The 26280-nt window shown below is 47.4% G+C and overlaps 1 protein-coding gene across 1 annotated transcript in view; it reads left to right on the plus strand.

Annotated features, from left to right (window-relative positions):
* pcdh11 (protocadherin 11) overlaps positions 1–26280 on the plus strand; it is a gene marked incomplete at both ends in the record, with an annotated part of 185832 nt that overhangs the window by 44643 nt on the left and 114909 nt on the right. Inside the window, one exon of the mRNA XM_080008134.1 lies at positions 23478–23537. Within this exon, the coding sequence (XP_079864260.1) occupies positions 23478–23537 (60 nt within the window). The remainder of the gene's footprint in view (positions 1–23477; positions 23538–26280) is intronic.

Raw genomic sequence — 26280 nt, forward strand, 5'->3', positions numbered from 1 at the left:
GCGGCGGGGGCCGACAGACGAGGGCCCTCGTGAGACGCGGAAAAATGTTTGATTTTATTTTTTCCCCCGTTGTTGTCGTTCCACCAGAGCGCTCGTTAAAAATAGCCCCTCCGTGTAGAATTGGTGTCATTTATCTATTGGCGCTCGGAGTCGGTTCTCGCCCGACTCCTCGAGCGCAGTTCTAACGCCCCCCCCCCCCCTCCTTTGCTCCGGCTCTCACACCCCAAATCCACCTCCCGTCGCCTCTTCCTCCCCTCCTCCGCCATCCTTCCCCGCCCCCTTCTCCCCCCTTCCTCCCTCCCTCTCTCCATCCCTCTACCCTTCTGGCTAATCCCCCGTCGTTTATTCTGCCTCGCTTCCGACGCCGAGCCAAATGTCCACGGACGTTTAGAGACACATTAATATGGGGAAAGGGATGCAGGGCGAGGAGGGACTTCCTCTCTTTCGCCTTTTGGGAGGGAGGGGGGGGGGGTGGGGGCGTGGTTAAAAAATAAATAAATACTGGCTTCTGTGTTGTTGTGCTCGTTGGCTGCATTGAAAAAAAAGGGAAATGCTGCGTTTGAAGTTCACTGGGTCTTTGGGGAGTCCCACCGATCGGGACTGTTAACCTTTCGCCGTTCCGCTATAAAGCAAGTGAGTTCCATTAAAATATATAATGCATGAAGAGCAGCGATTGTGTGCCATTGATCAGCACTTGAATAAATTGAGTTGAAATCCCATTAACATAACCAGTTACACATAAAGTGAGATGGATAAAGTGCAATATAACACCTGCAGAATTTTGCCGCCGCCAGGCAGGCTCCTGTATGGGCTGGAGTGGCCGGGCCGCCGCTAATGAGCTGTAATTTCAGCAATTTGGGAAAAACGAGCCGCTCTCTCCGCGCCATCGTTTTGTTGCCTGTCAACTGCTTTTCAGGGGTTTTTTTTGTCTTTTTTTTATATGTTTTTTTTAGTTTTTTTTTTTAAGTGAGCTCGTGCGTGTGGGTTGAAGTTTATTTCATGTATTTGTGCTTCGTCTTACGCAGCCTCGGGGCGTCACTGGGAAGGTGATGATACCAAAATCAGAGATTTTAGGAGATATATCACTGAGTTTGAATGGATTTCTCGATGTTGTCAAAGGTTTGGTAAAATGTCCTGTGTATCATTATTTGATTTGGAAAATCATTGTATGTCAGTGTGGAATTGCTCCCAATTTTTTCCTTATTTTCAGGTTGGTAATTAGAATTAGAATCAGAATCTGCTTATTAAGTACGCTTTCATTACATTGCATTTTGTCTTGGTAATAGTGGGTGCGTTGTTGTTCTAACAGACGGTAGCTTAGAAAAATAAGGCTTAATATATAAATTAAGAATATAAACAAAACATGTTCTATCCACCACACTGAGATAAAACAAAATAGCACAAAATATTTAAATAACACAAGTGACAAAAAGAGTGTTGAAAATGGTGAAAAAATATGAATGGGATTATTAATAAATGAATATAAATATGTATATAGTTTGACATTTTCTGTACATGATGAATATTTTTTTAATAATATAATAATAATAATTATAATTCAAAACAATAATAATAACATGATATTGCATCCTATCATTTATTTTTATATTTTAATATAATATTTTCATTAAAACATTTCCGTTTGGTCTTGATATGTACATATATATATATATATATATATATATATATATATATACAATCGTGCACAACATGGCCTCCCATATTGCATTACAGAATCTCTCTGCTGTGGCTCTGCAGTCGCCGCCAGACGCCCCTGTCTCTCCCACCCCCCACCCCCTCCTCCCCACCTCCCCCCACCCTCCCCTGTGACCACACTCCACTCTGCAGCATAAAGCATTTGCATGTTTCCCCCTTTAAAGCAATTACGGCCTAACCTGTCATCCTGACAGGTGGCTTCCATCTCTCCCCCTAAATGTCCTTCCTTCCTTCCTTCCAGGAGTCTTCACGGGACTAAAGATGTCACGCCTTGCTTTCTTTCCCACCCCCACCCCCCTTTGTATCAAGAATAATTAGGGCAATTAATTTCGGCAATTTCAGATACCCAATGCAACATATGTGTTTTCAAGATTAGATGCGGAGGAGGAGGGTCTGTCACTCCATTCCGTGCACACTGAGGGTTGACCCAAATTAAAGAGTTTACCCCCGCAACCACCCCTCCCCCATCCCCCCATCCACCGGTGTCACGCCAAACCTCCCGTAACAATGTCAGAGAACGCCCGCTCCCCCCCCGAAATGAAATGAAATAGTAATGTCGCCTGGGCTGCTGAAGCACGATGCAGCGTGCAGAGTCTGACGAGTTGACTCTTTTGTGTTTTTTTTTTAATTAATTAACATTCAATATGGCACCTCCGTGTGTAATTGTTTTCCGCGTCACCGCTGAACGTGCCTTACCGAGCCGAATCTCGGCGGAGGCAGCGGCGGCTGGCGGTGAAACGGCGAAACGTTCCACATCCGCTAGAACAAATTAGTTCCTTTCGGAGACTCTGTGTTAAAATATAAACTAGGCCAGTGTTTCCAACCTTTTTTCTGTCACGGCAACACATTTTACATTTAAACAATCCCACGGCACTACACCACTATCCTTCCAACCACTAAAAATGTCACTAACAGCTGGGCTTATTATTATTACAGCCTGCTAATAGTTAGTGACGACTCGCAAACTATTCGGTCATGACGAGCAAATCTTGAAAAAAGGCTCGGGAATCGGGAGTCACTCAGTCAGAGCAGTGAATTCGGTCACAAACTGAACGGAAACACAAATTCAGGATGCATTTAATGTACAAGACCAAAAAAAGTCAGTATTGAATGTACTGAATATCAAATAGTGAATTGAATGAACACAGAGCTGGTATCCTGACTGGAGCTGATGAATTAGTGCAGCCTTCAAATTTTGATCTTGCAACACAAGAGCTACTTTCCATTATTTATGTATTTTAAGTGGAAGATTTTCACGGCACAACTACCGAGCTCTCAAGACGCACTAGTGTGGCACAGCGATTGGAAAAAAACACTGAACTACGCGTTGCGTTAGAATCCTATTAGTCAGGGTTTACAAGCTCCCCAATCAGCGAGCTGTACAGAGCACTTCAAAAAGAGTGTCGTGCAAAAAGAGCATCGTGGGGACAGCAGTTAGAAATGTTAGTTGAGAGAGAGAGAGAGAGAGAGAAGCAATGGCATGGAATATTTAAGATCAATACATCATTTATTTCACTGTGAGTCCATAATGGGCTTACAAGAGCACGCTCCATTACTGGACACCAGGGCCCAGGCGGCGGACCGATCCAGCCCTAATGAAAACAAATGTACTCACTGGGCGAACAAAGGATAAGAAAACGTGCACATTCCAGCCCGGCACCGGCGCGTGTTCCGACCCGGCACCGTGCGCGTTCCGCCCTAGCTCTGTGTTCGTTCCTCCCTGGCACCGTGCGTGTTTCACCCCGGCACCGTGCCCATTCCACCATGGCAGTGCACGTTCCACCCTGGTACTGTCTGCGTTCACCCTGGAAACGTGCACCGTGCGCCTTCCATCCTGGCCTTGGGCGTGTTCCATCCCGGCAACTGTGCCCATCCACTCAGGGTGCGTTCCACCCCAACAGTGTGCACCATGCAGGCTCCAGCCCCGCACCGTGCTTGTTCCATCCTGGCACCGTGCACCGTGCGCACTTCAGCCTGACACTGTGCATGTTCCATCCTGGCCCAGTGCGTACTCCACCCAGGCACCGTGTGCTTTTACCCGAGATGCTGTGCGCGTTCCACCCCGGCACAGTGCGACTTCCACCCCGGCACCGTGCACGTTCCACCCCGGCACAGTGCGACTTCCACCCCGGCACCGTGCGCGTTTCACCCCGGCACCTTGCACGTTCCACCCCAGCGGAGGTGAGGAAAACAAACTGAAAGGATAAATGTTGATTTGGATTTGCACTTAAGAGGTTAGAGGTCAAGAAAAACAGTTAAAAATTATTAGAACTGTTATGACTATCGATAATAGCTGTAGTAATAGCCGCTTTGATTCGTCACTATCGATCTTTCTACCAAGTAACCTAACCTACCTACAATGGAAGTGATTGGCAATGGACTTATAGAGTTCTTTGTCCCATATTAAATATTTATATTATTACAAAGTATTTATTACCTTCTTACTTATTACTTATTTACCTTTATCTCCAAATACCCCCCAAGCCAAAAAAAAAGAAAAACCCTTCAGAAACTCAGTGTTATGATGAGTTGTACTATCACCATAGCTCTACCACGACTTCTATTACGTTCATTAATATTTCACCGAGCAGGGGCTGGAGCCGAGGAGCATCAGAACTTTTTTCGGCGCGCACGCACGCCGCTCCGGCATCAGCCGCCGCTTCAGATCTCCGTGAGCGGGACGACAACCGGGGGCGTCGGCGCTGATCCCACATCAGCCCGGCTCCTCTGAGGACGGCAGATTAGAGGCTCCGCTCCCGTGAACGCTGTCCGTCAGCTCGTGACGGGGGGGAAAACAAACAAAAAAACACAGGAAGCAGATGACGTTTCCTCTGTCACCGGTCTTTGAGTCTTTTGCACGAAACGACTGCGCACCGTGGTAAAGCCGAGGGAGGAGGCGCGACGAGCGGCTTCTTCACCTCTCCCCCAAACCTGACTGATGTCGATTTGTGAGACTGAAAACACATCGTCTTTTTGCTTGAACTTTTCACTCTCCCTTTTAAGGGAGAAAAAAAACCCCACCGGATTCTTATGACGCTCCTCCTGTCACCGGTCTTTTCGTCTTTTACACCAGAAAACTTAAGGACTCCATCGCTGCGCACGGTAATAGAGCGGTGGGGGAGATGAAGGTGCGACGAGCGGCTTCTTCACCTATTTACCAAACCCGAGCGAAGTTGATTTGTGAGAGTGACGGAGACCGAAAAAAAAACCCCCAAAAAAAACCACGCTGTCTCGGGAAGCGGAACTCTCTCCTCGTCTCCTTTCCCTTCTACTCTTTCTTTCGGGCGTTTTTTTTTTTTTTTGTCTGTTTTCTCTCGCCGTTTTGTGACGCGTCGCTTTACCGTTCCGAGGGGGTCCTAGCGGCGATTAAAAGAGGCAGCCGCGTGTCGGAAAACCTTGTCAAGTGTTTGGCAAACTTTGATCGGGTTTGTGAGAAGACAACCGCTTTGAACTCGTCGCCATTTCATCTATTTATTGTTCCCTGGCGGTGCGGCTACTGAAGAACACCGCGTTGTCGTCGTGAACCAACTGATGGGATGTTGATGCATGTTTTTTTAGTATTCGGGAATTCATGTCTCTGTCAGGTGTGTGTCATTCCAGAGATGAAAAAATAATGACGCCGCGTTGCATGATTTGTGACAAATATGTAGTTTATTTCCAGGATCCTATAATGTACTGTATGCTATACCTCGATGTCGTCTTGAAACCTAGAAATATGACATATAATTATTCCTAGGGTTGCATTTCCTGTGGTTGACATGCGCGCGGAGTTGAAATAATTGCCTGGAATTTTTTCTTTTCTTTTTTTCGGAAATACGAAGCGCGTGTAAATTATGAGGAAGACGACAAATTAATGCATTCATGGCTAATTAGAGAGCGATCAGCGGGAATAATTGTGTGAAGGAGTCATGACTCGATCCGCTCACTCTCCCCGCGCGGCGTCTGGAAAGAGCCGAGAGTCCGATTCATTCAAGTCAAACTCAACGAGGTTGGGAGATTTCAAATGAAGATGACGGCTTCATTGTCCCGACCGTTTTAGAATGCATTGGATGGTGCACTCAGTGTCCTTGGTGTCAACATTGAACGTGCAGACCTCGTAAGGCCGCAAATAACAACAGATAAGGTGGGGTCAGACTTTAGCAGTCCCCGCAAATCAATGTGGAGTTACAGCAGCAGAAGTTGACCAAACGGAGCAGGTCAACAACAAACAAATGGAAAGAAAAAATGTATTGAATGTCATTTGGATGAAACACGTGTCCGGGCGGCAAACCTCCCCCTGGGACAAACTTCTCTTCTCTTGTCCCCCCCGACTTGCCCCTCTTCTCTCTCTCCTCTCCATCTATCTATCTATCTATCTATCTATCTATCTATCTATCTATCTATCTATCTATCTATCTATCTATCTATCTATCTATCTATCTATCTATCTATCTATCTATCTATCTATCTATCTATCTATCTATCTATCTATCTGGTATATACTGTATATTGATTATGTATAATGCGTAATATTTTGTGTTCTGATAGAGATGCTGCTCTTCTTCACCGTTCATCACTTTACTTTACCAAAAGTAAAAACATGTCACATTATCAACCCATCATTTTCTTATTAGTCAAATAATAATTACGTCACTTGGACTCAAATTCAATGATGCGTTCATATCCAACCTCGCAGTGTAATGGTAAAAATGTGTACTGGATGTAGAGCATGCACAGGCTGTGGTTATAACACACACTGCACAGCCGCGCACGGTGCGCAGTGTTTACCTGTGAGTTATTCAGGATCAGAACGGGGAGGCATTGGAAAAAATATACACCAAAAAAAATAAAATAAAATCCCAAAAACTGCGTCGGAACACATTTGACAAGCAGCTCCTTTTGTGCCGTCCCAAATGTATCCATCACATCGGGCGAGAGGTGGGGTGGGGGGAGGGGACAGCCGAGCCTCGTCCTCTTTTAAATACCTGGTAAAAAAAATAAAATAAAAATAAGAACAGAGCGCGGCAGGGAATTTTTTTTATTCATTTTTATTTTATTTGGGGTTGAACTCTTTGCGTGCCGGCTGCGACGACAACAGCTTGACAGGCGCTTTCAAAGAACGAGGGAAGAAGCACCCGAAGGGAGGAGTGCACGGGAGGAAGGGGAGGTTCAGCCGTGCACGTCGCATTCCTCTTGGTTTTTTTGTTTTGTTTTTTTTATTAATCCCCTCGTACCCCTCCGCCGCGCTTTAAGAAAAAAGGAAGCGGCGGCGGTGGCGGCGGCGGCGGCGGCACTCGACAACTTTCATCAAAGTTAACACTTGTTTTATGGCGTCCGTCAGAAACGGGCGCGCCCGGGAACAAATGAGCGCTGATTTGTTTTGTAGTGTTTGTTGTTATTATAATATCAGGTGATGGAAATTTGCATTTTTGTTCACACACAGGACGGAGGTTTTGATTTTATTAATATTCTTTGCTCCCTGTGCTTACAGGTGGAGATGATGATGAAAGTGATGAAAAGACTTGTTTTTTGACTTGTTGTTGGACCTTCTATTCAGTTCTACTTGTTTTTGTTGCTTCACCAGGCCTGGCTCCACACAAATACAACCTATTTTTATGTAACTTCCTCTGTCCTCTGCAGATGTCTCTGCTTGAAAGTCTTAGTCGCACATTCAAAGAAAACATTTGAATAATTTGTTTGATAATTACGATTATTCCGTTATATTTGCATTGTTATATTTGCATATAATGTCTGCCCCATACGGTCGACCTTGAGCACCATATAGATCATCATCATTTCACATACATGGAGCTCTTCATGTGTTTGATACTGTTTCCTCTTCAGCATGTGACTGTGAAATATGTGTTAACAAATATAACAAAAATATGAGTATACTTTGTATGTCTTGGGAACGTTGCTATAAGCGTGGTAACATTAGCTACCCAGGCTTCATACTGAAGTGGATGGATGGATGGATGGATGGATGAATGGATGGATGATGGATGAATGGATGGATAGATGATGGATGGATGGACGGATGGATGGATGGATGGGTGGATGATTCAATTAATAACAGGATGGATGGATGGATGGATGGATAGGTGGCAGGAGAATGTATGAATGAATGATGGATGATAAAATTGTTAGAGGGATGGATATATGGATGATTTAATTGATGAATGGTTGGATGAATGATTTAATTGATGAATGGAAGGATGATTTAATTGATGAATGGATGGATTGATGGATGGGTGAGTGAATGGGTGGATGGATGGATAAATGGATGATTTAATTGATGAATGGATGGATGATTTAATTGATGGATGATGAGTGGATGAATGGATGGATGATGGGTGGGTGGATGGATGGATGGATGATCGATGATGGGTGGATGGGTGGATGGATGGATGGATGGATGGATGGATGGATTGGTGGATGGATGGGTGGATGGATGGATGGATGTATGGATGGATTGGTGGATGGATGGGTGGATGGATGGATGGATGGATGGATGGATTGGTGGATGGATGGGTGGATGGATGGATGGATGTATGGATGGATTGGTGGATGGATGGGTGGATGGATGGATGGATAGATGGATGGGTGGATGGTTTAATTGATAAATGGATGGAAGGAACACATGGAAAATAAATTATTTTTGACAGTTGTAGTTGTTGTAAACTGACAAGTTTATTTTATACACTTATTTTTAGGTTTTATTTGGACATGTAATTCCAGTCGCAACAATTTAGACAAAAACCAAACTTCTGTGGAGTGGAACTAGGGGATGAGGAGCAGATCAAGGGTTTGAGTGGAGGCTCTTCAGCTTTGAAGGCTCGTTCTCGTGCACTGGGAATCAGGTAACATTACATGGAAGTCAACAGGCGCATAATTACTCAGCGCCCTGGAAAGTTTCCAGAAGGGGTCGGGTGCGGGGGGGGGGGGTGTGTATTTATTTTTGAGGTTGAAGATGTAATAGAAAATCTGTATTAGAAAGAGCTAGAATAAATAAGGAATTAGAAAGATAATAATAATAAAAAAAATAATAATAATAATGATCATAATGATAATAATAATAAATAAATAACTGAACTGAATATAAATAATATAATTCAATGATTATTATTATTATAATTAAAATAATAATAATAATAATAATAATAATAATAATAATAATAATATTATTATTATTATTATTATTATTATTATTATTATTATTATTTTATTTAACTTGTTGAGCTGCTCAATTATTAAACTTAATTAAACCACTTAAATTAAACGTATTACTTGTTTTTTTTGTATATATATTGTGAATTTGGTGTATGTTATAAATCTCTGTACTTCATGTTTCCCATTGAGCTGTTGCAATAATAATAATAATAATAATAATAATAATAATAAAAATAATAGTAATAATAACCATAAAAAATTGAGTTTTTTCCTCAGTATGGTGTCATATTAGATTCACGTTACAGAATACGGACACAGGCCACATTAAACCCATACTAATGGCTGTCGTGCTATTTTAGAAGGCGAAATCTGAGCGAAATATCGATGATGCACTGCTGGGGGTGGGTTTTTTTTACGTGTGTGTCATACTAAAATAATGCAAATTTAAGTAATTAACATCTTACATGCTGTGAGGGAAGGAAAAAAAACCTTGCGGATCATAGCTTGCTTTCTCATTAGAAGGCAAGCTGTGCAACTCCGTGCTCCGGAATGAAAGTCAAGTCAAGCAATTGCAATAATTACAGCACTGAGGAGGGGTGGGGTGGAGAGGTGGGAGGAGGTTTTCAGGAACGGGGGGCTTAGAGGAAGGCGATGAGGAAGGAGGAGGATCGAGGTTGAAGGGTGGTGGAGGGGGAGGAGGGTACGCTGTCTACAGGTGCCTCTGATTAAGGCTAATCTGGAGAGCCCTCCCCTTCCTGCTCTCTCCAGCGAGGCTCCACGGCCTCCAGGCGCTGGAGGTTCCTGCCTGGTTCTACCATGGTTCCTCCCTTGTTTCTCTCTCTTTCCACCATGATTCATCCCATGGTCCACCATGGTTCCTCCCTTGTTCCACCATGGTTCTTCCCTTGTTCTTCCCTCGTTCCATCATGCTTCCTCCCTGGTTCTACCATGGTTCCTCCCTTGTTCCACCATGGTTCTTCCCTTGTTCTTCCCTCGTTCCATCATGGTTCCTCCCTGGTTCTACCATGGTTCCTGCCTTGTTCCTCCCTCGTTCCACCATTGTTCCTCCCTTGGTCCTCCATGGTTCCTCCCTTGTTCCTTCATGGTTGTGCTTTTGTTCCACCAGGATTCCTCCCTTGTTCCTCCCTTGTTCCTCCCTGGTTCCTCCCTTGTTCCTCTCTTGTTCCTCCCTGGTTCCTCCCTTGCTCCTCCGTGGTTCCTCCCTGGTTCCTCCCTTGCTCCTCCATGGTTCCTCCTTGGTTCCTCCCTTGTCCCTCCCTTGTTCCTCCCTTGTTCCTCCCTTGTTCCTCCCTGGTTCCTTCCTCGCTCCTCCCTTGCTCCTCCACGGTTTTGGCCGTGGCTCCTCCCCGGTTCCTTCCTCGCTCCTCCCTTGCTCCTCCACGGTTTTGGCCGTGGCTCCTCCGCGGTTCTTCCCTGGCTCCGTGGCTCCGTGGCTCCGTGGCTCCGTGACTCCGTGGCTGGCTGCCGTAATGAGCTCCACCGCCGCCCGGTGCTGCATGCCCCCGAGAACGGTCCCTACGGAGCCATAATGAGCTACTCCAGTGTAGCCCCATGCCGCGCTCCCTGCCAAGGAGCCCTCACCCTCCCCCAAGCCTCCCCCAATGCCTCCAATGCTTCCCCTCAGACAATGGCACCGGGGTGAGCACTGCTTGTCCCCGCCACCAACCCCCGCCGCCAAATTCCGTCCTTTTTCTAAGCCGCCCTCGGGGGTTCGGCGGCGTGAAAGCGTTTGCGTGCGAGCGACGGAGGACGGCCCCTGAAGCCCCGAGCCCGAATCTCGTGCTGAGGCTTCAGACAATTTACATTGAGAGCGCGGGGGAGACAGAGATGGAGATAGATTGGCAGTTTTGTTGCCGGCGAGGGAGACGAGGTAAGGATGGGATGGGATGGGAGGATTGAGTGTTGGGGTGGAGACCGAGTCATATATCCAAGCAGATGGAAGAAAAGGGAGATAAAGGTGGATGGGGGGGGGGTGGATGGAGAGGAAGTAATTGACAGAGTGTAGGAGAAGAGGGCAGAAGCGGAGAAAAGGTAAGAAGGCGCTGGAGCTGGAAACTGGAGTGGAGAAGCCGAGGAGAGAGAGAGAGAGAGGGAGAGAGAGAGAGAGAGAGAGAGAGAGAGAGAGAGAGAGAGCAGAGGGGAGTAATGAGGTCTACTGGAGGAGTGGTGGATGGAGGGGATGGGGGGGTTGTCAAGATTTTGAGGTGAAGGGAGGTGGTGGTGGTGGTGGTGGGGTCCCTGGGTGGAGCTGTGTGTTTAAGAAGCTGCACCGCTGAGCTCCCACTCTCTTAAACAACCAGGAGATGATGGTGGAGGCAGAGAAGAGAGGGAGAGAGAGAGAGCGAGGGAGAGCGAGGGAGAGCAGGAGAGGGAGAGAGAGAGAGAGAGCGAGAGAGAGAGAGAGAGAGAGAGAGAGAGAGGGAGAGAGAGAGAGAGGGAGAAAGAGAGAGAGAGAGAGAGAGAGAGGGAGAGGGAGGGATTGACAGATGTGACCACAGAGAGAGGCTTTGAAGCAACCTCACGCTGCGGGAACCTGGATTGGATTGAGAGACTCTCCCCCACAAAATGGAATGGGAGGGATGGGAGAGAAGGCACACACACACACACACACACACACACACACACACACACACACACACACACACACACACACACACACACACACAACACACACACACACACAGTAACACACACACAGACACTAACACTCTTACACAGAGAGAGAGAGAGAGAGAGAGAGAGAGTGGCGGAGGGGAATGAAAGAAAGGAATACAAGAAGAAAGAAAGAAAGAAAGACAAAGAAAGGAAATCCATACGCTTGACATGTTTCATCACCTCGCCTCGTCACTTTCTTTTCTCCCATTTGAGAGATTGGCAGAACAATTAGCGGCGGCGCGATGCGGGGCGACGGGGAGAAGCTTCCGCCGGGATTATTAATTATGTCAGCAAAACGTGTCGTTCTTTGTGCGTTTCTTGATTTTATTTTATTTTTTTGTTCAATTTAATGAAAAATAAGTGAAACATTATTCAGTGGCATATCTCCATTGTGGCTGCACTGTCTTTTAATTGTGGGTGGGTGGATGGTTTGCTGGGTGGTTCCGTGGGTGGGTGGATGTCCTCAGGATTTGAAAGGTGGCAGCAATTTGAAAAAAGGTGTCAAACAAGAGAATATTTAATTAAAGACGAAGCCTCTTGTGAAGGCGCTGCTCCCCCCACGTCACGTTAATAAAGCGTTTCCCTCAAATTCTTCCTCAAAATTGGGTAAACTAAGCCAGAGGAGGCAAAGAAACACTCGTCTCTGTCTCTCTCTCTTCCTCCCAGTTTCATTCATATATATATATATATATATATATATATATATATATATATACAGTGTATATAAATACTGACTGTATACAGTATATACAGTTTATATATATATATATATATATACAGTGTTTATATATATAAATATATATATATACACTGTGTATATATATACACTATATATATATATGCATGTTAAGCTAGGGACACATTACGTGATTTTCGAGGCCAATTTGGCAACAATTTGAGATAGGGCGGAGTCATGGTTGTACAGCGTGCAGGGTGCAGGGTACTCGAGGGAAGTCCAGGATAGTACAGGGTAGTGCAGGGTAGTACAAGGTAGTCCAGGTATTCCAGGGTAGTACAGGGTCGTCCAGGTAGTCCAGGGTAGTACAGGGTGGTCCAGGGTAGTACAGGTAGTCCACAGTAGTCTGGGGTAGTACAGGGTAGTCCAGGGTGGTTCAAGGCAGTCTAGGATAGTCCAGGATAGTCCAGGGTGGTACAGGGTAGTCCAGGGTATTACAGGGTAGTCCAGGGAACCCGGGGTAATACAGGGTTGTCCAGGGTAGTTCGGGATAGTCCACGGTAGTCCGGGGTAGTACTGGGTAGTCCAGTGTAGTCCGGGATAGTACAGGGTATTACATGGTAGTCCAGGGTAGTCCAGTGAGGTACTGGGCAGTCCAGGGTACTCCAGGGTAGTACTGGGTGGTCCAGGGTAGAACAGGGTAGGCAAGGGTAGTACAGGGAAGTCCTGGGTAGTCCAGGGTAGTACATGGTAGTACAGGTTGTCAAGGGTAGTACAGGGTAGTCCAGGGTAGTCCAGGGTAGTACAGGATAGTACTTGGTATTACAGGCATGACAGAAGAACTCCCTTCTCCGTCCACAATTTACACCAAACTCTGGTGTCTTCTGCTTCTTTTTTGTCGTGCAAATCAACAAACAAACAACCACAGTGGCGAGCTCTATGGCATCCATTTCTGGTATCAAAATATTGCTAGATATTTTTCCTCTCATGAGAATATCAGGAGAAAAATACATTCTGGCGAGCGCTGAAGTACCACAAACTGCGTCCGTCTGTTCTCAGTCTTTAGATCTCCTCCAAGACAGCAGTTATGTGTGTGCGCAGAAGAGACCGAAAATCTGTAAATGTCGTTGTTACATGTGCGCTGCTCAATCTTCTCATCGTCCCTCACGTAATGTGGCCGCAGCTTTAGAGTTAGACACTCCTGCCGATGTCCTTTGTGCAAGGCATCGGTCCCGACCTGGAGTTGGTCCCCGGGCGCTGCGGCGAAGCAGCTGCTCCTAGATACAGCAGATACTACTTTGGAACTAGTTTCCCCCCAGAGGAATCAATAAAGAATATTGAAAATTTAATTAAAATTAAATTTAAAAAGAATAAAAATGTAAATGAAATGAAGCTCAATCAATTCTCAGATCGCGCTTTGCGACCTCCTGACATTTTGAGGACAAAAAAGAAAATTGAAAGATAATTCATGATTCTCCAGTGGGAACGTGGACGAAGGGAGGACGTCTCCCGTCATCTGATTCGTCCGTGTGTGTTGCGGGGGATTAGCGCGGCGGCCACAATTGGACACTGGGTCTTATTTTAATTGCCGTGTGTCTTTAAAATGACTTCCCATCACTCTCTTTTCTTCCTCTGCTTCTTCTTCTTCTTGATTAGAACTTCCGAGCACAGCCCCCCCCCCCAAAAAAAAAAAACCCTGCCTTATCAGAAAACAGTTCCATCTGGGAATAAGGATTGCATGATTATTATTATTATTATTAATTTATTTATTTAATTTATTTTATATATATATTCATTATTATTATTAGGGATTTGTCCCTACCAGTGAGTGCCGCCCCACACAACAAACAAATAAAAACATTTAAAAAAAATAAATCACAACACAATGTCACTAAGTCTATTGTTCGTATCTCCCACGGAAAAAAAGAAGATCAAATTCAGAGAGAGACAGGGAGGGGAGAGTTGCTCTCCCGCCGCACAAGTGACGGAGGGATGTTGCTGTTTTTAATGACGGCATGTCATCGGGCTGAGATTATAAAAGCGAGTGCTGGAATTACCCCAGGAGAAGGGGCTTTCACGGGGCTCCCGGCAACAATCACCTCCTAAGAGCAGGAAATAGAAAATAAAGACGGTTTTAAGGCTCAGCCCACATAAAGAGTCTCTGCAGAACGTGCCAAAGCACTCGCTGGGCTTGACACAAGGTCGCCGCGGTGTTACTTGGAGGCGGGAAAAAAAGGAAAACTGAGAAAACAGCAGCCGCGACTCGGTTTGTTTGTTTTTTTTTTTTGTTCGTTTTTTTTTCCCGGGAGCCGTGCTTTTTACCAGCGCTTGAAGTCTTACAGTTGTGACTTGTATTTGCGGCGTTACGGCGTGTAAAGCGCGGCGATAATGACGCAGTCGCTCCCAGTTGAATCGGTAAAAGCTCTCTGAATGACGATCCATTATCTCCGCAATTTTTCCCTAAATTTATCAGTCCCGTAAACGCTTCCCTAAATGATGCCCGCCGCTTTGGCTTTCGCGAGCCGCGCGGGGAAACTTTGGCGGCGGAGGCAGCGGCTGGGATCCGGCTCGGCGTGTAAACACACAGGGCGCAATAACAAAGCGCCGCCCACGGCCACGATTGACCTTTGGGGTTTCGGTCCTTTAATGTGTGTCTCTGTGTCGCTGCTGATAAAGCTTCGCCCCGACGCCCCCCGCCCCCTCCTTCCCTCCTCCTCCCACCCTCTCCCCCATCCCACCCCTCCCTCCCTCCCTCCCCCGCCCGTCCGTCCCAATCTATAAAGCCCTCTGTAAGGGCGGCAGTAATGCGCAGTGAGAGACACAAATATCTCCTCGATTCCACGGTCATAACCCCGTGCCTCTGCCGTCGCTGACTCTAATAGATGTTTGGAGATGATCCCTCCGCCTGTGTGTGTGTGTGGGTGTGTGTGTGTGTGTGTGGACTCGAAATGAACAAAGTCGCTTTAGTAAAGTGATTTTGAGAAGGTCCGGCTGGAAGTTCAATGGGTTTAGGCGTCTCGTCGGTGCTTTTAAGGTCGCGGGAAGACATTCTTATGTTGTTGCTACTCAACAGAAGTGCACAGAGGATGCAACGCCAAACGTCTCAGGACTCACACACACACACACACACACACACACACACACGCACGCACACACGCACACACATACACACAGATACACACACATACACACACAAACACCCACGCGCGCACCAGGGCTTCCAGCCGACACCTCGTCCAAAAGAAGTGTTCAGGACGAAGAAAAAACAAAAAACAAAAAAACGAGAAAAGAAGCTGGCACAGGCGACGCCATTGACACATGTTAACTGTGCTCATACAAATGAGACTGATTGGAGCTGCCCAGATTTATTCCCAATCAAATACTGAACCTCTGTAGGGCGGCTTAAAAAAAAAAAAAAAAAAAAACAGCCAGAACAAGGAAGGGCTCGGCGTTCAACAGGCTATTTCAAGGCGCCGCGCGGAGACAAAGAAATGGGGGGGCCTTCGGGAGGTGGGGGTGGTGCGGGTGGGGGGGGGGGGGGTCGTTTTTATGTTTTTCAGGGCGCGCTGATTGGTGGGTGCGGGGATGACTCTCTACGCTCTAAAGATAAATATATCCCCCGTCTTTTGGAAAATGTATTTGTCACGCGCGGTTTAAACCGTAACGCCGCCGCCGCCGCCGCGAGAAGAGTCTGCGCCTCAGAACCGCAGCGGTGTGAGAGGGAGCGTCGGGGCTCCGGCTCGATTTCAATTTGAGTTTTTTGCGTTCGCACCAATGTCCGGATCCGGTGAGACGGTCAGCTGCTCCGGTCCGTAGCGGGAAATGATTATTATTATTATTTTGTCCCTTCAGAAAAAAATTGAAATGACTAATTGTGAATAATAACGAATAATAAACAAACCAGGCTGGGGGTCGTCTGGTTGCGCACAGGAAATACAATGAAAGTCTTCAAACGTTGGTGTTCCGGTGCCAACCTGCATGATTGGCCCAGTAAAGGTGCATCGGCCCGGTCACTGGTTGGTTGTGATTGTGTGTGTTTGGCAATGTGTGTACATTATTACATCCACACGGTAATTGGTTTTAGGGTTAAAACAACCTCTTAAGTATGTGTGACAACGCACCGGGCGCGCGGACTCCCCAACGAAGATGTGTATTTCCATTTATCAAAATCAAACTTTGCGCGTTTGGTCGGTGAGCAGGCGGCCATTGACCGCGTCTCGCTAATGTGATTTGGACGACATTTAGCGCGCCGCTGAGCCGCCCGCACGGAAAGCGGCCCTGCTCAATTGGCGAAGGGCTCCGGATAAGACGAGACATAACAACACGCAGCCGAACGAGGGCATGAATGCAGTTTGCTTAAGATACAAATAATGAAGCGACAAGCACGTTTTTCGGACGACTGAAGGCAGTTTGTGGCGATGGGGAGAGAGAGAGAGAGAGAGAGAGAGAGAGAGAGAGAGCAGTGATCAGGCGTTGTTAGAACTCAACACTTTGATTGGGAAAAGGGAAAAGGCAAATTGCTCGGCCTCATTTCATGATATTTGTACACACACACACACACACACACACACACACACACACACACACACACACACACACACCACACACACACAAATGCGCTTATTCCCTAATGTATTAGGCTCGAAGAACCAGAAACAAACACACACACACACACACACACACACACACACACACATTCACACAGGGACAAACACACTCACAAACACAGTCACAAACACACATTTGTGCACGGACAGATACACACACACACGCACGCGCAAATACAAACACACTAACCAACACACGCAGACACTAGCACTCTTACACACAGACAAAAACACACATTTGTGCACAGACGGACAAACATGCTGTCATCCTTTCACATGGACTCAGTTCACTCACTCACACACTTTCACGCAAATACACACACGCAAACACACACAAACACACTTCCGTGCACGGACACACAAACATGCTGCCATCTCCTCTCACGTTGACTCGTCGTACTCACACACAAAGACACACGTGCATTTCACACACACAACCACGCACACACACACACACACACACACACACACACACACAAATGTGCTTATTCCCTAATGTATTAGGCTCGAAGAAACAGAAACAAACACACACACACACACACACAAACATGCTGTCACGCTCTCATATGGACTCACACACTCTCACACAAAGACACACGTGCATTTCACATAGACACTAAGTCAACACAACACACCACACGCTCATAATTGTATGAAGCACAGACCAACAACACACACACACACACACACACACACTCACACACTCACACTCACACTCACACTCACACACTCTCACAGTCCACGTCCGTGCAAAGTAGATGAGCTGCGTTCTGTGTCGAATCCACACAGCGTGTAAATCCGGCTCCCCTCTCTCGGCCTCGCAGGCGTTGCACCAGCGCCCGCCCGGCGTCCCAGCCTAACACTTGGCCCGCTCCCTCGCCGCTGCCTGGATCAGAGGAGCCCGGCGCTATCATCCAGGCCCTGGCAGCGCGGCGGCCCGGGCTCACAATGACAAATCGGTTCGAGAGAGAGGGAGGGAGAGAGAGAGAGAGAGAGAGAGAGAGAGAGAGAGAGAGAGAGAGCGACGAGCGGGGGCCAAGAAATACACTTTGAAGAGCGCGAGCGACGCACTCCATGCGTCGCCACATTATATGGTCAAGTGCGCGAGTGTGACGCCCGCCACGCGGACTGATCCGCCGCCCAAAGACATCCAAAACTAGGAGACGAGGAGACAAAGCCAAAAGTGTTTATCTTAGAAAGTCACCCAAAATATTACTGGATTAGAGAGCTCTTTTGCCAAAACAGTCTCTCGCCTCGTGGCCTCAATTTGTATTAGACGGGACCCTTCCCGCCAGCTAATTCGGCCGCATTGCTCGGCCCCGTGACAACTTATGTTGCCGGATTTGGGCGCCGCGGCGACACATCCGCCCGACGTGGCAGGGTGACATGAAAGCACCCGACAGGATGCGGACGGGCGTCTGCCGCCGCCGTATTTGAGGAACTCAACATCAACTTTTGGGGAGGGCGTTAGAAAGGAAACCGGGACAACCGCCCCCCAATCAGGCGGGCAGCGCACTGCTTCCGAAGCTACCGGCCGATAGTTCAGGGCGTCCGTCGGTCGATTTGTACGAACACGTGTTGACAGGAGGGCTAGCGTCTCTGAAGCCCACAACAAAAACAACACTTATGGAGCGTAAACGTAATAGATCGCGCCGCCGTCCTCAGCAGAACGGCGAGCTCATCAAGACCCACATGCGCAGCATAATGTGTTTGGGAATATGAGATTCTGATCATTCTGCAAGACACAACCAGAGCTCTGTCGGTTGTAATTACACTGTTTTTCCTCGGGCATTGTTGGCGCCTCGGTCAGAGGCGAGCGCCCCCCGGGTTCCCCCCGCCTCTCGACCAGCCGCTCTCTCTCTCTCTCGCTCCCTCTCCCTCCCCCTCTCCCTCTCTCTCTGCCGGAGCGATGGTGGATTTGCACTTGTGTAGGTCTGAAAACCCAACGCCCGCACAGGACGGCGGGCGTTGGCCTCATCGCGGCGTCGACGCCGTTCGGTTTGAAGCCGGGGAGCGTTTTTTGTTTTTTTTTGTGTGTGTTTTTTTTTTCTTCCACGTTTTGCTGTCGAGCTGCCTGGCGAACGGGGCCGGGGCCTGGCAGCGTTTCAAAGACCTTGTGCTGTAACGCGCAGCTTCCTTCAGGCTCTGCCTTTTTGAACCTGCATCGTTTTGTATGCGTACTCAGAGTCGTACACTAAACTCGCACGGCGGACTAGGTAAACATGCCAACCTGGGCGGGGGAGATGGGATGCCGCGTGCCTCGCCTCGTCTCCCCGTCTCTCTCTCTCTGGTTCCTCACGTTATGCGGCTTGACTGACAAGGTCTTTCTAACAACATGGCAGGTAGACAGGCCACGGCTGCCTTGTGGCTTTTTGCCCATTAAAATGATATTCAATCAGTATTTGATGTGGGAGGGGTTTTCGCCCCAAACCATGCCTCGTAATGATTCGAGGTTCATGTGCCATTCAAACTGAAATGCTATATCGCTTGAAGCCACATCAAAATAATTGTTTTGATATGTCCCGCTTTTTTGGCTTGGCAATGACGTTAATAGGGGATGATCGTGGAATGCAGATGAAGAGCGTTTTTTGAGGTATGTTGACAAAGATTCGAGCCACGAATCCCCTGGCTCACAAATACAGGATTTGAGTGCGGGCGGCTCCCAAAAAAAGGCGTCGCTTGGAGGTAGGAGCGTTGCCCGTGCTTAGCGTGTCCCTTTGTTCGTGCGTCCAAGTTAGCGGCTACATCGTAATAATGCAAAGATAAGAGATTAAAGACTACAAAAAAATATATATAAAATCGCCCCGAGGCTCAGAAATTGCTAATGCACAGCAGCGGGGTGCAGTTTAGTGGGGAATCTCACAGTCTTTTCCTGTTTGCGGCGGTCAATCCTTTCCGGGAGAAGAAAAATGGTAAATATGTTGAATATGTTGCGCCCTCAGCGAAACAGCCAGGGAGTTCAATGAAACTCCGCGGCAACTCGACGGGAACTGATCGACGGAGGGTCCGCACTCCGCGAGACAACCGCACACCGGCAGCACGTCGCACGTCTTTATTAATAACACGGGCTACGCTGACAAATGGCTGAGCTCAGATAGGAAGCACGAGCATAAAGCCCTTCATGATAATTTCACAAATATGCATGTTTTACCCACATGTTACATCCCCTACTTTCACAGCCTGTCAAGGGCTATTGTCACACTGCAGAGAACCAGCAACCGAGGGGAAATCCGCGGAGAGGGGGTAGAGCCGAGCGATGAAGAAAGAAATATGTATTTTTTTATTTTTTTCCGAACGTGCCGCACATCAAAAAAACACGGCAGTCACATGATCAAAGGCATTTGATAATCCGGGCACTACAGAGCTCTTTTAATCCTGGTGAGAGAACTATATTTCACGGGAACGGGGTGCGGGGAGGGGGACGTAGGGGGGTGGGGGCGGTAAACAGAGGTGGAGAAGCGGGAACTATCCGCTGGAAATGCGAGTTTATCAAACTTCCGAGAACGACGCTGACGGCATAAAGCCTCCTTGTGTGCGAGGGAGGAAGCCGGCCGAGCTGACGGGGCCCAGAGACTCAAAAGTCCCTCTCGGCGCGCGGCTGAATAGTCCCTCTTGTTTTCTAGTGGCTTTTGTTGAGGAAGGCGGCCTTCTCCAATGTGACCGGACTGCGATGAACTCTACATCTGTCTCAGAGTAACCCAGGGGGAGCGTCCAACAGGAAGCCCCAGAGGCCCCGAAGACATCGAAGCCAACAGACGACAGCGGAGGAATCTTCCATTCCTCTTTTGTCGAATATCAAGGGGCTACGACGCGCGCCGCTCCCGGGGCCGGGACATTAGCGACAGGGGGTTGATAGGATCAGGGCTTGGGGTCGCGTGCGGGGGAACCGATAACGTGAGCGGGCGGACGGAAATCCTCGCGAAGTCAGCATGTCGGCGCGAGATACTAAATATTACAAAACTCATGTTTCGCTTTATCTTCCCGTCTCCTCGGAAAAAGAGAGAAGTCGGTTTTACATCGCGGCGTGGTGCACTCTGGCCCTCATCAAATTACAGCAGCCAACCCAGCACCCTGGCAAGACAAAAACATCAATATGTGGTGAAATCCAAGGTCCGGTGTTGCTAGCATTGTCAATAGTGTTTCCCTCTTAGATGTGAAATGTTCCAGACAAAAAGGTGAATGTTTATTTTTATCATGTCTGACCTTATTTCGCCATGGAATTCAATATAGATTGTTTGTGCGCGCGCACGCGCGTGTGTGTGTGTGTGTGTGTGTGTTTGTGAGTGTGTGTGTGTGTGTGTGCGCGCGCACACGCCCGTGTGTTTGTGTGTGTGTGTGTGTGTGTGTGTGTGTGTGTGTGTGTGTGTGCGCGTCTGTGGGTGTGAGTGCAGATGAAGTCTGAATACTGGTAATTTATTGATACATTTTCATGCTTGAGCTTCAGAGAGCAGCAGCAAAGAGACATCTTAAATAAGTACTGTTTTGCTCGCTTCAAAGAGTAAATTATGATTATAATGCCAAGAGGGAGCATTGTTGTTGTGTATATGTGGGTGTGTGCGCGCGCGTGTGTGTGTGTGTGTGTGTGTGTGTGAGTGTGTGTGTGTGTGTGTATGTATGGGTGTGTGTGTGTTGCGTGTGTGTGTGAATGTGTGTATGTATGTGTATGTGTGTGTGTTTGTGTATGCTTGTGTGTGTGTGTGTGTGTGTGTGTGTATTCTGTGGAGAGGATTCTCTTCTATGAAACGCTCATTTCAAATGTAGTTTTTACGACCCACCGTGTTTTGACCGAGCGGTACTTTGATTTACATGCACCTTGATCTTTTGGCCCCCGAAAGGGTAAAAAGGACGATTGAATCTCGATGTTTTTTGCTGACTGAAGCCATTCCTACGTATACCGTCGTGCTGCACGTGGTTGTACCGCATGGAGTAGGACGGTGTCTTCTGCAAACAGCTGGAGTCGCAGGTAAAACAAGAAAGGCAATGAAGACGGATAACCATACAAACGAGGAGGACATTATGTATTCGTTTGAATTCAGCCGCCGGCCAGAAATTCATCCCAGAGCCATCCCATATGTCCGTGCGCTATTCATAATGGGGGAACTACTAGAGGAAGCACGCAAGTTTCTATTTCAGAGATACTATTTGTCGAGGATTAAGGTCATGCTCGGGAAAGGAGAACTGCATGAATTTCATCCGGCGCAGGACTCCGGGACGCAATTGACATTCATTGCATCCCGTCGCATGGACATATACATACAAACGCCATCCCGCAAAACAATCTTCCCTCCCTTACACACGCACGCACGCACGCACACACACACACAAACACACACACACACACACGCACGCACACACACCCTACACACACAAACGTGCTCTTTCCCTAATGTATTATGTAGGCTAGAAGAAACAGAAACACACGCACGCACACAAACATGTACAAAACTCTCCTCCTTGATTTATTTATTTTTGTACTCCCCCAAAGAAAATAGCCGTTTATTTATCGCATCAATTATTGCGTTGTGGTTATAGGACCACCGCGGTCTGTGGGGGGTGGTTTTGTCTCCTAATTCCAACGACCCTGCTCAGACCATTCATCCATTCATATTTCATGAGCTCTGGAGTTTATTCCGCAGCAAGGGTCTAGATAGTTTTTCCCTCTCCGTCGCCTCGGCCGCTGCCGCGCCGCCGCCGCCCGCCCTCTAAGTTGCGATGAAATATAGATGTTAGCGGTCTGGACGGTTGAGTGTCTTATCTCTCCCGGTGATACCGTAAGGAAGCCATTAATAGCGTCAGGGAGCATCTCGCGTGCCGTACCGCGGCCACATAATTGGATATGAAGGCGTAACCGGATTCACCTGCTGGGAGCCGCCGGGGAGCGTCCCACCGGGCGGGGCCCCTCGGTGCCTTCCCGGCGAGGTGTAGAAAAAAAAAAAAAAAAAGAGCGACGTCACCTCTCCGCCCGCTGAGTTCACCGCACCCATCGCGTTGTTTGTTTTTTTTTTTCCCACCGAGGTCGTCTGAAGACGGCTTGCGTTCGCCTTCATTTCTTTTTTCTTTTTTCTTTTTTTTTTCTTAAACTGTGATAGCATTGTGAGTATGCAAATGTTTTGGTTCTTTGCATAATCAGAAGCAGCGGGACCATCTGTTGTTGGCTTGTTGACTTACCTTGCGTCTGCTTTTTTAATGGTGTTTTCTTGTATCTGAGTGATGTATTGGTGTATTAACAATGTGATAATCATCTAACCTCAAACCATGCACGCGAGTGTGCGCGCAAGAGTTTGGAACATATGTTCGGCGAGATCTTCTGTCGGGGAAAGGATTTATAATATTTGCGGGAGGGGAGAACGGGGAGGGGAAAAGTGGGAAAAACAAAACATAATGCATCGTTATGCCCCCGCTATTATGATCTCCGATAAGATGATGTTGTCAAGATAAAGATTTAAAATATGACCGTCAGCCAAAAGCTGCTCCCTCGGATTAAGCGCGAGGGGTGAGGCGTTGGTATGGCGGCACCAAAAGCAGACTGAAACCCATGGCACACATGCTAATGGAGGGCGACAGAAAATAAGCAGCACCTACTGTCACTTAAGATTTGCCGGGCGATGCCCTCTACAGAAGCCATGTCTCATGATAATGTGTTTTCCTCGCAGAATCCAAACCAGACGCCGGATAAGTCCTTCGATTCGCCATCGCCCATCTGCCCTCACAAGGTAAGACAGGCTTACTGCAAACTGCTCAGAGAACAAACCTGAAACAAGAGAACATCTCAGGCTCTTCATGTTTGGCTGATTTGGATTTGGCTGCTTTCCAATGGGAACCAATGTGATATGTCAGATAGAAAGCAGCACGTCCATCAAATAGAAAGATGGATAGACAGACAGACAGACAGACAGACAGACAGAGAGACAGACAGACAGACAGACAGAAAGACAGACAGGTAGGTAGATAGATAGATTGATAGAAGGATGTATGGATGGATGGATGGATGGATGGATGGATGATGGATGGATAGACAGATAGATAGATAGATAGATAGATAGATAGATAGATAGATAGATAGATAGATAGATAGATAGATAGATAGATAGATAGATAGATAGATAGATAGATAGATAGATAGATAGATAGATAGATAGATAGATAGATAGACTTTATTCATCCCCGGAGGGAAATTGTGGTGTAACGGAAAAAAAACCCATCTCACATCGAAATAATAGGCTATGATAAAAAATCAATAAGAATAAACCATTAAAATAAAAATGGCAATACGCAATTAACTAAAAAGGATTGTATGTACCTAAAACATAAAAAGTGGATAATTACGATTGATGTATACTATACAGTATATGTGTAATGCCAAAATGATCTGTTCTATTTAAATGTTTTCACATATATGTGTAGTGCTCTTACATTCCTACATTACTGGATATATGCTCAAATGGGGGGTCTAGGGATGCTTTCGGGTACTGCGGAGATAAAATAAAAATAAATGTGTTAAAAAATAGTGGTTGTGTATAATGTGAAAAAAAAACCACGCACAGCACATTTGCAGCACATCATTAATGTTAGTTTCCATTTTTTTTTTAACCAATGCCAGCGAAGAGGGAACTCAGCTGAAAGAAAAAGATCTCAGTGGAGGTGCACCGCTACAAAAAGTTTTGTGAACCACTGAACGAAACAACATTCAAACAAAACGAATAAAAACGAATGAAAAATCAATATCTCATTAGATGCATTTTAAAGAACGACGACAGCGCGACGCAACTTTGCTCAAGTGTCCCCCCCCGAACAAACGATTTTATCTTTAATTATGATCCGACGACGCTCGCTGAGCGTGAGGTGAGAAGGGCAGATTTATTCAACGCTAATGTGTCTTGCCTATGCACAGTCAAAGTCATCACTTCATGCTGACGATCTCAACTCATCTTCACACGTGGATTGGAGTCACTCCCTCCCTCCCTCCCTCCCTCCCTCCCTCCCCCGCTCGCACCCCTGCTTCACGCGCGCTCGCAAATGTGAAAATGTGCCACGCGGTTGATTCACACAATTTCAGTTCACTTAGTGCCAAACATGTCAGAAATGCCGGTGTCCTCTTCTGGGTGACTGGCCCCGGCACGGTCAAGGGTAGCCGGTGTGAAGCAGCGGCGTCCCGGGCATTAGGAAGCCGCCGGAGATAAGCGCCCTGACAGCCTGTCATCCCCGGCCGGGCCGACGCCGGGACTCCGATAATGCACAGCCAGCGCTCTAAATAACCTGGGTGGCATTGGGAAGGGGAGGGGAGGTTGTGATGTTGGCACGAAGGGGAAATGAATCAAACCCCAACCCCCCCGCCCCCCCAACCGCCCTCCGCCATCACTGTCGGGGGGGAAATAATGAGCCAGGCCGTCGCCTTTGTTCCCGACGGCCGTGGATGGTAACGCCGCGCTCTAATTGACTGCGTGGCGTGTCTTTGTGTCTTTGGGACACGGCCTGAAGATCACCCCCCCCCCCTCGAATTAGAGTCGGTGTGTCTGACACCGCGCGCCCCCCCGTGCGACCCGCCGGCGTGTAATGCTTTCATGGCGACGGACCGCCGGAGATATCGCCCCCATCGCCTCTCCGTATGAACCCGGTAACGCTGTCATTCTCAAAGTGGGGGGTCCCGGGGCACTTAGCCGCAGGGTCCGTGAAAAGTTTTTGAAAAAAAACAACTTACATTTTTTTCCAAATCTTTCAATTTTTAGAAATGTTATATTTTTCTGCAATTTGTAGGTATTACAGGTATTATCTCCTGGCCGTAAATTGTGTTAAAATGTGTGATATGTCACTACAATGTTAATTTAACTGATGTGAATGTATTGTTTTTATATTGTGTATTTTGAAACGGTGCAATGTAAATATTTCTCATAGATTTCCCTTTCCACGCTTAGTAATAGGTAATGTCATAATAAATATCAAATAATATCATATTCATTTTTTGGGACAGAGGTGAAGGTTTATTGTCTCCGACACAGCACAAGGGGTCCTTTGAGGACCCCAGCGTACGGTAGCAGGACCGTTCTCATCCTCACCCCCTCACCCCCTCACCCACTCCTCCTCTCCATTTTGAGACAGCTGATGGAGGGGGTGAGGTGATTGGGGGGTGGGGTTGTGGGTGGGGGGGTGGGGGGGGGGCACCTTGGGTTTGCGGATGCTGTTATTCCCGTTTCAGCTGTTAGCAGCGGAACATAATCTCCTCCATCGTCAGCTCACATTAGCCTCCTCCGTGATCCGGGCGAAGCACAGCCCCCGATATGTGCGCCGAATGCGATGGGGCCAGCCGGGGGTAATTTGGAATGTCAGTCAGCTTAGGGAGGCCGTTAAAATGAGCTAAATGGGCGAGCGTGATTCATATGAAAAGAATATTCCGATTATAACGGCCCTCAGAATGGAATATCCTCTCTCTTTATTCCCTTGCCGCTCATCTGCATTGTG

This window comes from Zeus faber, assembly GCF_960531495.2.
Source record: "Zeus faber genome assembly, chromosome: 10".
Classification (NCBI taxonomy): domain Eukaryota; kingdom Metazoa; phylum Chordata; class Actinopteri; order Zeiformes; family Zeidae; genus Zeus; species Zeus faber.